At 38.7% G+C, this 14,149-nt stretch overlaps 1 protein-coding gene across 1 annotated transcript; it reads left to right on the top strand.

Annotated features, from left to right (window-relative positions):
- The first annotated feature begins 3,972 nt into the window (after positions 1-3,972).
- gnpat2 (glyceronephosphate O-acyltransferase 2) lies at positions 3,973-9,967 on the top strand. The gene is made up of 16 exons (XM_033990770.2): positions 3,973-4,105; positions 4,504-4,683; positions 4,875-5,051; positions 5,250-5,379; positions 5,463-5,590; positions 5,675-5,750; positions 5,830-5,981; positions 6,340-6,470; positions 6,678-6,919; positions 7,862-8,119; positions 8,220-8,299; positions 8,771-8,911; positions 8,980-9,079; positions 9,149-9,242; positions 9,322-9,383; positions 9,476-9,967. The coding sequence occupies exons 1-16, from the start codon at positions 4,094-4,096 to the stop codon at positions 9,526-9,528; spliced, it is 2,016 nt and encodes a 671-aa protein (XP_033846661.1). The 5' UTR covers positions 3,973-4,093; the 3' UTR covers positions 9,529-9,967.
- The last annotated feature ends 4,182 nt before the right edge of the window (positions 9,968-14,149 follow it).

Here is a 14,149-nt window from a genome sequence, read left to right as displayed (position 1 = left end):
GGTAGCAGAAAGTGAGAGACCCCCCACAGGAATGTGTGAGTGCTTTCTGAAAATGTACCCCTAAATGTATGGCAGAGTATAAGGGTCACAAAAAAAAGTATGCGGACGCTACAAGAATAAAGTCATAAAATTTCAACATTAAAGTTGTAATTTTATGAGAATGAAGTAGTAACCAAAAAAAAAAAAAGAAATTTTACCAAAAATAAAGTTGACATTTAATGATTTAGGGTTTGACACTGAATCAAAGCAAATGCAGACCGCAAAAGACTGGTATACATAAAAGTTATATTAAAAAATCCTAAAGACGGTCAAACTTTGAAATGCTGACATTTGACATGCTCTATATGTAAGTGTATGTGTGTAAGTTATTAGACAGGTCATTGCAGTTTAGTTTCCACTGCTCCGCTCATATGCATCAGTCACAAACTGTTGAATAAAGTATGAGATATTCTCCCATGGGGTGACCGGACTCCTGCTTTGAAAAAGCCTGCAGAGCTTGGTGCTCCCTGGGGCTCAGTGGGCAGACCACAGGCTGTGCTCCAAGTAGCAACAGGTGGTTGAAGGGTCTCAGTATCTTTACCCATACTTTGCTCAGCTTTGTTTCTCTTCTAAACGTGGGCACTTTGCATACAATCACTGTTCAAAGATGTGCTCATTATGGATAACAACTTTAATGTCAAAACATTATTCTCATAGCACGTATATATGTGTGTGTGTGTGTATATATATATATATATATATATATATATATATATATATATATATATATATATATATATATATATATATATATATATATATATATATATATATATATATATATATATACACATATATAACCTTCATCAGAGCAATGATGTCCAGAAACACTCTAAGTAAGTCACAGAGTTCAACAAATCATCAACATTAGAACATGAAGTGTATCATTTCCATGTACAGTGAAAATGATACACTTTTTTAAATCCATTTTATCATTTATGATAAAACAGTTACCTGTTTTATCATTTATGTGTCTCCTTTGAATAACTGCAGGACAGAAATGATCAGACAGAACAATATCCACCACACTGACATTTGAAATATTTACTCCTTTTGTAATGAGCAGGTCCAGAGTGTGTCCGCTGTTGTGGTTGGGCTCGCTGACATGCTGAGTGAGACCAAAGGGTGGAGTTGATTCCCCTAGATTTGCATTACCTGTGTTTTTGTCGAGCCATGTTTCGGTTAAAAACATAAAGTCAAGATTAAAAGAAGAAATAAAATCATTAATTAAACATTACTTGTTACATAAAGATCTAACATTGAGCACAGCAAGTTTCAGATTAGTTTCAGTAGGGCTGGAACTTATCTTAGGATATGCCTTTATTAGTCCCACAGTGGGGAAATTCTTCTTACAGGGAACTAAATTTTTCTGATTGGACAGTCTAACTGTCCTTCTGTTAATCAGTCTACGTGGTGTAACTGTAGATACAGCTCCATCACAGGGCCTCAGCATAATATTATCTTTATCATGACTGTATGTCCTGGGACAGCAGAGGCCCTATGTCTCTTAGCTCTTGGTGATAACAGCTCTGGGGGAAAGCAGGGAAGGGCGATCAGGGGGGAGTTTGGGTGAGGGACCAGGTGAAAGATGAGGGGGGATAGGTGGTGAAGGCTATGCTAAGTAATAAAGCTTCTTAGTTGCATCACATATACATATATCAAAATATTGAATGCATATTAGTTTGAATAAAGCTTAGATGCCTTATATAATTCATATATCATATCAAAACATAATAATTCATATATCCTTTGAATATTGTCATGTAAACACCATTTTTATACTGAATTCATATATTCTTTGAATGCTGTATCCTTTTGAAGGTTGTTTAACAAGCACTAACTATTCACTCATTATAACAGTCTCTCTTTAAAGGCAACATTGTGTGATATGAATTATGGGAAACTGTTGGGGTTGTGTAGACACTCCTTTACAGAGATAAGGCTGCCGGAGTAGACTCAAGGCCGAAAAACAGGCCGGTGCAGCCCGGAGAGGTGAACGAGGCCGGAAGGAGGGATCTAAGCGTCTACCTGCTCAACATAATATTTGCATATTCATGTTGCATGTTACATTTTTATTCTTTGGGGCCAGGGAAAGGCAGACAGACCGCCTGCTGCACATACGAGGGATAGATCATTTGACCCCGGGTACTGTATTAGATTGTAACTGTCAGGGAAATAAACTTTTGAGATATGAACTGATCGAATCCAGTTGTCATTTTGATAGAACACGCCTAACCGTGGGTACGGGGAAGAGTTCACCATAGTTGATGCCATAACTCTTGATTGCACTATATCAGGTGTGAGGGGAGCCATCTTAATTCCTGATCTGATGAAGCTTTCTAGATGGTTGGGAAGGGCCATGGTTGAAGGTGGGGAGGAAAAGGAGTGAGGAGTCGCTCTAGGGGGTAGATGTAGCAAAGGGGACCCAGGGCTGGTCTGTGGGCAGGGGAGGTGATGGGGGGGCTGCTGGGACTGAAACCTCTACTGGAACTGTCACAGACAGGTTCAAGGCCTGTGACGAGGGCCCTGGGGGAAGTGACGCTGGAGATGAATCTTTCACTTGGGAAGGTGGTGCTGCTGACTTGTTCTCTGGGGGAGGTGGTGGTGCTGCTGAATCCCTCACTGGGGGAAATGGTTGTGGTTTGGTGATGACTCCTTCACTGGGGGAGCTGCTGGTGGTGCTGACACATTGGCTCAGTCTCTGGTTGGCGCAGCAGGAATGCTTCTCTCATTCCTCTTTTCTCTGACTGGGCAGGACCTTGTCCAGGCCAGTGCCTCAGAGCGTGGAGGAGATTATCCATCAGCACTCTCACTCCACCTCTGCTTAGATGAGGGGCATTTACCTTGAACAGGTCCTCTCGTTTCCACAATAGATCAAAGTTCTCAATGTGCTGCAATCTTCTGGGCGCACATTCGTTGAACACCCATGTGTTCAGCTGAAACATCTGAGTAAATTTGTTCATCTTCCTTCTGTCTATGCTAGGAAGAGGTCCACTGATGAATGTCTTAAGCTCCACTTTATCAAGCTCCTCGAATAATTTAATGAAATCCTTTTTCAAAATTGCAGTCTTATTCATTCGTGTCAACTGCACCCACGTGCACAATCAGCTGTTTAACTCCTTGGTGTGTTGACAAAACTTTTGGCAGGAGTTTTGTAATCTCAGAAACAGCGTGACTGGGATAAGAGCGCGTTTGGATTCCTCTGTGGCTCACATCTCTGATAGCACCTTCTCCTAACAGCAGTGTATCTCTGACCTTGGCGTTTGGCACAGATCACATGGCTGCTGGGGCTCCTTTGCCAATTTCATTGCTCTTGTTTTGTGACAAAAATCAATTCTCTGTTTGTATGTTAACATCAGCATCAGTCTGTGACAGTGGTAAAATCAGTTTGTAAGCTGTATTTTAGGTGATGTAACTATATTAGAATTATATCAGCAAACAGCAGAAATGAGATCCTGTGGTTCCCGAACTGTCCCCCCTCCGGCCCCTGACTGCGCCTAGAAACTCTGTCCATAAATACAATAAACAGAACCGGTGACAGAGGGCAGCCCTGCGAACACAACTCCTGCTCATACAGGCACCGGACAGCCCTTAGCAAAGGGCCCAGGACCCCATACTCCATTCACCCCCCAAAGGACACCAGGAGGGACACGGTCGAATGCCTCCAGATCCACAAAACACATGTGGACTGGTTGGGCAAACTCCCATGAGCCCTCAAGAGTTGTTTTTTTAATTATCACTACTACTACTACTACTACTACTACTACTACTACTACTACTACTACTACTACTACTACTACTACTATTACTACTACTATTACTACTACTACTACTACTACTGCTACTACTACTTCCCTGTGAAAGTGATATGGGGGTTAAGTGAACGAAGTGCTTTGGGGTTACTTGAGGACATGTGGAGCAGCGGGAGGAGTTAAACCCGCCGCACCATTGGGCTTTCCCCCGGGAATCAGAAGTGGACTTGGCAGCAGAAGCCCACAGTTTTGCGCAGAAAAATTGGAAAGCACCTGCATAACTGTGCTTGCACCGAGAGACAATGCCGAGCACGGTAAGAAACGTGATATCGTACATGTAAGCTGTAAGAAGATCAGTAGCCTACTTCAGATGGGCACAGTGCGCGCGACTCGATGAACAAATGGCTCCAAACAGCTTCAACTAGGGGTACATGGCATTGTGTTTGCACGGTTCAACACTAAACCTTGACCTAGTTACAAAGTAGGCTACTTTTAGATAAAGAACAAAGCTCTTGTTCATTCTGCACTGCACACAGCATGCCCTTTAGCCTATTCCTATTATAATTTAGTAACCTATTGACATTGTATTTGTTTATGTTTCTATTTGGCTTTATTTAACCGTCACTTTCTAACAAGTATTTGTATTTCTGCAAGTTTTTATTTATTTTTTTTTTTTTTACCAAGTTATTAACAATTCATTAGTGTCTTCTAGTATACAAGCTCTGGCCACGAGGAGTTGGACATTTTGGAGGAGAGGAGACAAAGTGGTGACCTCAGCCATGCTCTGAGGACCTTTAGCCCCCAGCCTTACAAAGAAAAGCCCCCCTGCTCAGCTTCTGATCTCAGCAAGAGAACACTGGAGTCCCAGTATCTGCAATATGTGTTTAAGGAGGTAAAGTATTGTTTAGGATGTAATAAAAAACATTGGCCCTGATCAATATGGCATTTGTAAAGATACTGATCATAGTACTGTGAACAACCCTATTGTCTATATTCTTAATTTGTCTTTATCTATTATTCACCACAAATACTAGACATAACAAGATAAATAACAAAGACAGTTCTCCAAAAATGTATTAACAGATCGCCACAGAGTCCAGTTTATCCATGGAGGAGGTGAAAGAGGATGCTCGCTTGCTTTTGGAAGAGATGTCTCAAAACCTGCAGCTTGGTTTTATCAGACTGATGGGCTACACTCTCAGCAAAGTGTTTAAGAGATTATACACCAACATCTACGTCAACATGGAGGGACTTAACATGGTCTGAGTCTATGTTCAAATATTTTTTTAGAAACATACATATAGGCTACGTATATATATGGCTGAGTAGTCAGAAAACCTTGGTATGGAAAAACAATCTATTAAAATATTATCTTTTGTTGATGATTAAATTACACAAATGCTTTGAAATTTTAGTACATCTACATATATTCAAATACAATTTTTTTTTCATATGCAGTTACAACAAGCCATCCAGGAGAGTCCAGTCATCTTAATGCCCACACATAGAAGCTACATAGACTTCCTGATCATTTCCTATGTACTTTTTACATATGACATCCCAGTGCCCGTCATTGCAGCTGGACTTCGCAAGTATCTAAAATAATCCACATTTATATTTTTTATAATTTTCTGTGTAGTTAACTCTTTTTTCTTGTTTTTCATGATAAAGCTCTTGCAGGAATGAAGCTTGTGGGAGAGATTCTGCGTCGCTCTGGTGCTTTTTTCATCAGACGTTCAATCGGCTCTGATAAACTTTACTGGGCTGTTCTGTCTGAGTATGTGAAAACTATTGTCAGGGTAAGACTTACTAAATCCATAGTACTATTACTAGCCTACTACATATTGTACACTAAATACTAAGAAAATATGTGTTCTCTTTAGACTGGATTTGCACCACTTGAGTTTTTTGTGGAAGGATTAAGAAGTCGAACCTTAAAGTCTGTACCACCCAAATTAGGTGAGCCGGGAGTATTTTTTATGATAATGTTGGCTCGAGCATATGTTTATATTCTATGTCTTGATATATTTGTTTGCAGGTATGATGCACATGGTGTTGGAGCCTTATTTTAAAGGAGAAGTGTTTGACATCACACTAGTGCCCATAAGTATCAGCTATGACCGAGTACTGGAAGAATCACTGCTCGCTCATGAGTTACTGGGCATTCCCAAACCTAAAGAAACTACAAAGGTATGATACACATGCATCCATTTTTACTTAAACATTTGGAATGGTTCAGCAATTCAAAACGCTTTTTTGAACATAAAAAAATAAGAAATATTTAGCAGACATATTATTCATATCATTTTACAAATATCAAATAGTGTTTTAAAGAGGTAGGGTTAGCAGCAGAGATTCATTTCTATAGTTTTGAACAGAAAGTCAATGGATCCATTTCTATTATTAAATTGCTTTAATATTGTGGTTTATAATCAACAAAATGTAAAATAATTATTCACTATTATTTATTACTTATAACTAGTTTAAAACAATATATTTCTGTAAGTATGTCAGTATGGGTTTACAATAGCATATTTTTTTCCCACAGGGTCTATTCAAGGCCACCAAAGTTCTACAAGAAGATTATGGCTGCATGCATGTGAACTTTGGTCAGCCATTGTCGGTCAGAGAACTGTGCCAGGGCAAGATAAACCGCAGCCAATACAACCTCACACCAAGGCAGGTTAAAACAAGTTACCTCAAACATTTAGTAACTTTAACTGTTTGTGCAAGTCCTCAATCGTCCAGGTATGATCCATAGTAAAAGAAAAATATAAATATGTCAACTGGACAAAAAGTTGTTGAAGTGAAGACGTTTTGGTGCTTATCCAAGCCGCTTCTTCAGTTCTATTTACTTAATTGTTTGATTTATTGTTTTGTTAATAGAGACTTGCCAAAGGTGCTGAGTCCAGATGTCCAGGCATGTGTGATTTGGCTGGCCCACCTCATAGTCAGAATTCAGGAGGAGGGGTCCTACATAAGCCCGTGGTCCTTAATGGCCTGTGTGTTACTTCAGTGTCCTACATCCACACTGACAGAAAGGGGAATGGTCTGGAGTGAGCTCAAAGACAGAACTCTTTGGCTTAAAAAGTTGGCACTACGATTCGGGGCTCACCTCCGCTGGCCAGGTATGACTATTGTATTGTTTCATACCAAATTTAATTCACAATAATGATTTTAAGTTAAGGATCATGAATTTAAATGTTTGTTTTGTTTGAAGTTGACCAATTTTACATCCCATAATTGACCAGCAGAGGGCTGTCTGTATATTGTAGACAATAACATAGCCATAAAAAGAAGCATACATTTTAATACAGAAAGAAGAAGAAAAATTTCAGTCCTCAAAAACAACATGTAATGGCTAATGATGAATTAATTACAGGTTGTTTTCATGAGGAATAAATCCAGTAGGTCCTGTTCAACATTTGAAGCTTCCTTTCCAGAAATATGCCAGAAGAAACACGGCAATTATTGCTCGTTGTGTAGAGCCAAGAAAATTGACCGGTGTTGACAACCACCAGCATAATGATAACAAGAATGAGATAGTAGGCCTCATTAATGTCCTAATCTAGACTTTAATCAGGTCAACATCTCCCAAATAAATGTTGTTGGAGGGTTCTGCTCCCAACTGCTTGCCCCAGTGGCATTAAAGGACGGGTCAAATGGAGAATAAACTTATTTTTGAGGACTTTAGCTTACCAAAGGTTGCACTGAGTTTATTATGATCAGTGTTGAGGCCGCAAAGGCTTCTTGGACAGAGAGTGAAAAATACCAGACAGATTAGGTGAATGTTTTGACACAAGCATCAGATTCACTTAAGAGATGTTCAGTGGATTAATGCAGTTCCAGAAACTCACCTGTGAGGACTTTTACAAACTGTCACTAGTGAAGTAAACAGGTACATTTTGTGAGGTGTTACTAGAGCACTTTTGGACTGGTGTAATGGACCGAGGATTACACAATTATTGGAACATACGCATTATGTTATTATTATGCACACTATTGTAACTGACAGATATTTTCCAGATTTGAATTTAAATCATGGCTATTTTTATTTAATTTTTTTGCAGAACAAGTGTCAGATCAAAATGTGCTGTTGTCAATGGTGGCCCTTCATCATTCTATAGTTGCTCATAAGGGGGATAGGGTCTGTCTGGTTCGGGAGGAGGTGCCCATAAGAAAACATCGACTCAGTGCAGAGGAGGAAGTAAACAGGACGGCGGTGGCAATGCTCATGTTGGCGTCTTACAGAAATCAGTCGCTGCACATTTTCCTTCGTCCTGCCATGCTCGCGACCGTTATCCAAGTTACAAAGAGCACACAAAGGGGTGAGTCTGTAGGCTTCAGAAATCACGCAGTAGAGATATTTTGCACATATGATGACACATCATTCATCTTTTATGCCTATTTCTGTTTTTTTCCTAACAGATGAGCTCTTTACATTTTTCTGTTTCTTAAAGGAGATATTATCTAATGAATTCATATTCGTGCCCGGAAAATCAACTCAGGTAACTTCTGGTCATTTTAACAGGTTAGGATAATAGGATAAGGATTTTGATTGGAAGTGTAATTCAGTTTTAACTTCCAAATGGAGTTAATGGTGAACTACTGCCACCTGCTTGTCTCCATGGAGATGATATTGCTTTGCCTGAAATATTCCATTATGGCATTAATTATCTTTGAGGAGACCAGCAGGTGGTGCAGCAGGTATTTCTAACACCCATAATTATATACATAAATTATGGACAAAGCAGTGATATCTCTATGAAGACAAGCAGATGACAGACCTCTCACTAGAAAAGTTTCACCTCTAGTCAAGAATAACTAAAATTCAGCCTGTAAGACTGTTTTATAATGCCATACTACAATCCAGGTTCAAGGGTTCATGAGGCAATACTCTACATAGAGCTTATGTTGTATTAAATTACAAATAACTCTATGTGTTGATTTGCTTTCATAACTTCATAATTTCTGTTTAGGACTTTGAAGAAGCATGTTTCTTAATGAAAGACTGTGGAGCCATTCTTTTCAGTCCAGAGGAAGTGACAGTGACAGAGGCTGGACAGGAGGTGGTATCTTTCCTGTGTGCTTTTATACAACCTTTTATTCGGTCATACCAGGTAATGAATACATATGTAATTTTAGTATGTTATTATACTACTAATAAAAATGTATTTCCCATGTCCAGGTGATGCTTGATTTCCTCACTGAACATGAAATCAAGAACATTTCAGAAAAAGAATTGCATCTTGCTGTTCGAAGCTTTGTCATAAAGCTCATACTCTCAGGTACAACTGAAAATGATATCATTATACCTATATGTATACTCAGAACTGAATCATTTGTGTTATATGTAGGTGAGCTCCAAACTTATGAAGCGCTATCATCAGACATACAGAAAAATATCCTGTCTGCACTACGCACATTGGGGGTTTTGACCAAATTCAGGGGGTGAGTGGTTGTGCCACTGTTCTCCAATACATTTACATAAATGTTTTGCAAGATAAAATTAATCTGGTTTTGATTATAGGTCAAAAGACAATGAATATCAAGTGGACAAAGCAGCTGTCAAAAGAATTAATGACATTCTTTGTAAGTCATTGTTGGAGCTTGAAAAAATATTTACACATTCTTTGCTTTTGACAAGCTAACCCCACGCTACGTTTCATCTTCTCTCTCTGCAGATGGAAAACTCCCTCCCCAGTTGCTCCACAGGACGCCTTATGCAAAGCTCTAGTCCTCTTTCCCTTTTTGTAAAGACTCTCATTGGACAGACTGCAACAAAGTTGTCTTGACGCCAAAAGTTAGGCTTAACCTTTCTAGTCTCCACATATCTTTTTGTAAAATCGTACACAAATCTGTGAAATGTGAGTCCCTACACTTACTATATATTCACTTGATCACCTACTGCCAATAATGTACACCTTAACTAATTTAAAACTTATAAAGTGCCCTTACAGTTGATAGGTACTGAGATAATAGCTATAGCCTTACTTTTCCTATAATAAAAATGTGACTGTGTTTGAACATTTCTTAAATATATTCTGCTAACCTTTGATTGATCTGTTAAATAATGAAATTAATGTGATCTAAAATGTAACATACAAAAATAGGTTGAAAAATGAATTTAATATTTTAATACATTTTTGTAGCAAAATACATATGTATTTAATCAGAGGTTTCCTTCATTTTAATTTGTGAAAACTTCTTTCAGCACCTGCAAAATCTGCCCCACTGCCAACAAAAGGCCGCTTAGTGCCAGTTAAAGAGCTTGAATTAAACAAGGTGACAAACATCATCTGTAAACAGGCGGCACGTCAACTTTGATTCGCAGAGCACTGACAGGATCTTGACAAAACACTGAGATGTATTCCAGCACTTTGGAGTTGAGCTTTTTCTCACTTTCTTTGGCTCTTACACGGTCTTTGTCCCATCTCTCCTTTTCACCGTTCATTTGGGAAAACAGATTAAGCTGAATGGTGCGCAGCGTGGCCGCCAGGATGTAGAAGCCCCCCTGCATCATGTGGCAGAAGGCGGAGCCCAGACTGAGCGCTGCGCCCATCAGGTTGGGCACAGTCTCACAAACCACACACATGCCCTCCAGAAAGTGCAGCGTGCCTTTCTTGGCCAGTGGCTTGCCGTGCTGCAGATACTCTGGATGGTGGGACTGGTTGTGCTGGGCATGGTGGATCAGGTGTCGTACGCAGTCATAGAAATGTGTGGCCGCTCTGCGCAGCGGGAGCAGGGCTAGGTACAGGTGACAAGCGGCTTTTGTCAGAGCGTGGAACAGCAATCGCAGCTCAAGCACCGCGTTGCCTGGAGATAAGAGGGTAAAACACTGTCAGCTGTGGACCGGTTTAAAACCGTGCCAAATGTCACCAATCATTACAAACAGACAGATTAGAGCTACTCCTGACATGAGGGCGTCCTGTATCACAAATCTGTGCGTAAATTTACGCATGCCCAGGGATTGACCATATCTACTATAGTAATAGTGTGTGTGTGTGTGTGTGTGTGTGTGTGTGTGTATATATATATATATATATATATATATATATATATATATATATATATATATATATATATATATATATATATATTTATATATATATATATATATATATATATATATATATATATATATATATATATATATATATATATGATAATTATAACAAAAAGTTCCAAGAGCTGCCATGTGGGCCAATTTAAATACATAAACACATGCATCAAATTTTTTTTTAATATACTGAACTAGACTAAATGGTTAATAAATGACATGCAATACAGCCTAACTATTGTATGTTTAAACTCTAAAACATTGAGCCTATAAGATCCGAGTTTTCTTACCGTCTATGAAGCAGACAATCCAGAGAAGGGCAATACAGGCTGCTAGTGAAGTGCACCAATCCATGTAGTCTCCCAACTGTTATGGGCCCAGCCGCGGAAAGAACGAAGGCAGTGAAAAGTGGAGCTATGCTCTGCCCATGTCCTGCTTTAACACCGTTAAGAGCCTAATTGACTAGTGATTCTCCCGACAGGTGTCGGACTAGTGAACTAAGTGAAGTGACCCCGGCAAATTGAAAGTGCCCGTTTCAGCAAGTGTACTAGGCTAACTGGATCAGTCCAGCATTAACATCGTGTAAGCCTACTTTCTTTGTAGACTATAAGAATGAAAATCTGCTTTCATATCTAATCAGTCAGATTTATTGGTGACAGTATTTATATTTTTGTAAACCATGACGTGTCTCAATAATGCATTTTTAGATTCTGACCGTTAAAATATTACTAAACATAAATAATAAATTGTAATAATATTATTAAAACGACGTTTTTGCGTCTGCGTAAAAGTCTTGATTTGGCATGCGTACACGGCGTCATGGCAACGAAACTCCTGCTGATAGGACACCTGCGGCAGACTCTTCTTTTGCTCTATCACCGCTCAACAATTCACTCAACAAACTGTTTTTGCACTTCACTTCTGTGGCTTCACTTTTAAATTAGACATGTCTCCCAAGACGAGAACTGCTCCAAAAGGTTTCATCACCTTCCACACACCTTTTCCTCGAGACTTGTTCTTTTCTGAGGTAAGTTGGCAGTTGGCTATTTTTGACCTTAACATTAATACAATCTAGTTGCTGCACAATACACTATTCGAGAAAAAAACAAAAAACTATTACTATAATTGTTTATCTGTGAATGTTTGATAAATAATTGAGTTCTTCTGCTTAAAGTCACAGCTTTAGACTTTGCACAGCTGTGACAGTTTGACAAGTGGGACAATAGATCTCTGGGACAGTTGTATCTTTCCCTATTGTCGACATGCTGTCCCGTCTCAGCCTATGGATACAGTGGCAGTTACAGTGTCAGGTTGTATGGATAGTCTCATTCATAAGTTACTGGAGTGGATCAGGTAGAATATACAATCATCAAAATGTGAAAAAGTACATACACAGATTGCAAAAAAGATCTTAATGATCAGTTATCTTAATGTATAATCAAAGTTGTCATGTAAAAAAACCCTCAGTGCAGTCAAACACGCTCTATTTGCCTAATGAGGGGATGGGCTCAGGTTTCCATGTGAGAATGTGATCTGTCATGGCCTGTAGTGTTGGCCTTTGTGTCCCTAAGTTCAGCAGCACAATTGTGTCTGGGCTGCGTAACTCAAGCAAGGATTTATACATCCTAGTTAAACAAATGAAGCTCTGATCTATGCATTTTGATGTTTAATGTTACAGTATATTCTGTAGTGTGGTAAGAACACATTGGAGGTGTGAAGAAAACTAATATATACTTTTAAAACAAAGTTACTTACTAAAGAAAGCACTTTTTGTAATGTGGTGTGGTGTACAATTTGTAAAAATAAAATAATAATTTGAGTCAGAATGGCATCGTAGTAGTAATGAAGTTAGAGTAGTAGCAGTTAATACCTCAAGTAGTGAGTATAAACAGTTTTTCTAGAGCAGGGGTGTCAAACACATTTTCACCGAGGGCCACATCAGCAAAATGGCATATGAATTTTCCTAGATGTAAAAATATGGCTGTGTAACTGTGTATCTCCTGGTAAAATGACATTTTAAGACCATCATACCTTTTAATTTACCCTGTCGAGGGCCACATAAAATGATCAGAGGGCCACATTTGACCTGCGGGCCTTGAGTTTGACACATGTGTTCTAGAGTTACTGCTACTTCTTCTAATGCTGAACAGAAGTGTATGTGGTTTATATTGTCCTTGGACTATTAACACAAACAAAATATACGACAAAGATAACAAGAAAATTGCAGAAATTGTAATCTTACTCATACCATGTTTTTGTCCTTTCAGAATTATACTTTAGATTCACAAATTGATGTAACAATTATGAAAAGTCCTTCTCAGCCAAGTGTGAGGTCAAATCTAAATACTAAATCTAAGAGAGAAAAATCTAATGAAGCCCATACATCTACCAAGGCCAGACAACCTCTCAGACTAGAAAAACGCTCTTGCTCCTCCAACAGACGGCTCCAGGTACTACACATTAGTAAATTGTGTATTCTTAACATTTTTTTTTTCAACTAATATTGCAAATGTTTTAGACCAAAATGGACATTGAAAACCATCAGATTAAAGAAACTATGGAACACCTGCTGAACACGGAAAATGGTTTTGTAAAGGTAGGATTTGTTAAGACTTAAATTATGAAATGGCAAATATATTGAATGAATTGATTTTTTGAACCTGCACAGGAGATGGAGGATGTTTTAAACCTGCATGATACAGCACAGTTAAGGAGGAGGGAGCTGCTTCATAAACACTGGACCGAGCGTCTTTGGTTACCTCTTCAAAAACATCTGAACCAGCGCGTTTCCAGCTATGGGGCCATAGATATAAAGAGACGCCAGGGCCTATATAGTCAATACCTCCAGCACTACAACAGCAAAGTACCTATGTGTTCATTATACCCATGACTAACTTGGACAAATAGGTGTTCTTTTTCTAACAGTTTTCACATTATCTTTTAGGGTTATGTGTTTCTGGACACGTATAACCCAAAGGAGTATGATCCATTTTTATGCCACTTGAAAAGGTCTCATTATGTTAAGGTAACTTTTTTTAAAATTCTGGTCATACCTCCGCTGTAGTGGAATGTAGCAGCTGAGATAAGAAAAAAAAATAAAAAAAAATCAATCAATGAATGATTTACTGGTATGAAAGAATGATAAAATTGATATATTTTGGCATTTTGAGTGTCATTGAAGAAATACCGCTATCCTGCAACATCAATGCACTATAGTAATTACATCTACAGTCATGTAACAAACGGACACTTTTCCAGTTGGCACAAATAAAAGATATACCTAAAGAAGCTTGGATGT

This window comes from Periophthalmus magnuspinnatus, chromosome 24 (genome assembly GCF_009829125.3).
Source record: "Periophthalmus magnuspinnatus isolate fPerMag1 chromosome 24, fPerMag1.2.pri, whole genome shotgun sequence".
Lineage (NCBI taxonomy): Eukaryota > Metazoa > Chordata > Actinopteri > Gobiiformes > Gobiidae > Periophthalmus > Periophthalmus magnuspinnatus.
The sequence above is the reverse complement of the archived record's forward strand: the minus strand, read 5'-3'. Positions and strand labels throughout refer to the sequence as shown.

Coding starts and splice junctions, on each gene's coding strand:
- gnpat2 (XM_033990770.2), top strand. Junction 5,052..5,249: donor ACATGGAGGGACTTAACATG/GTCTGAGTCTAT, acceptor TTTCATATGCAG/TTACAACAAGCCATCCAGGA. Junction 9,080..9,148: donor CATAAAGCTCATACTCTCAG/GTACAACTGAAA, acceptor TGTTATATGTAG/GTGAGCTCCAAACTTATGAA.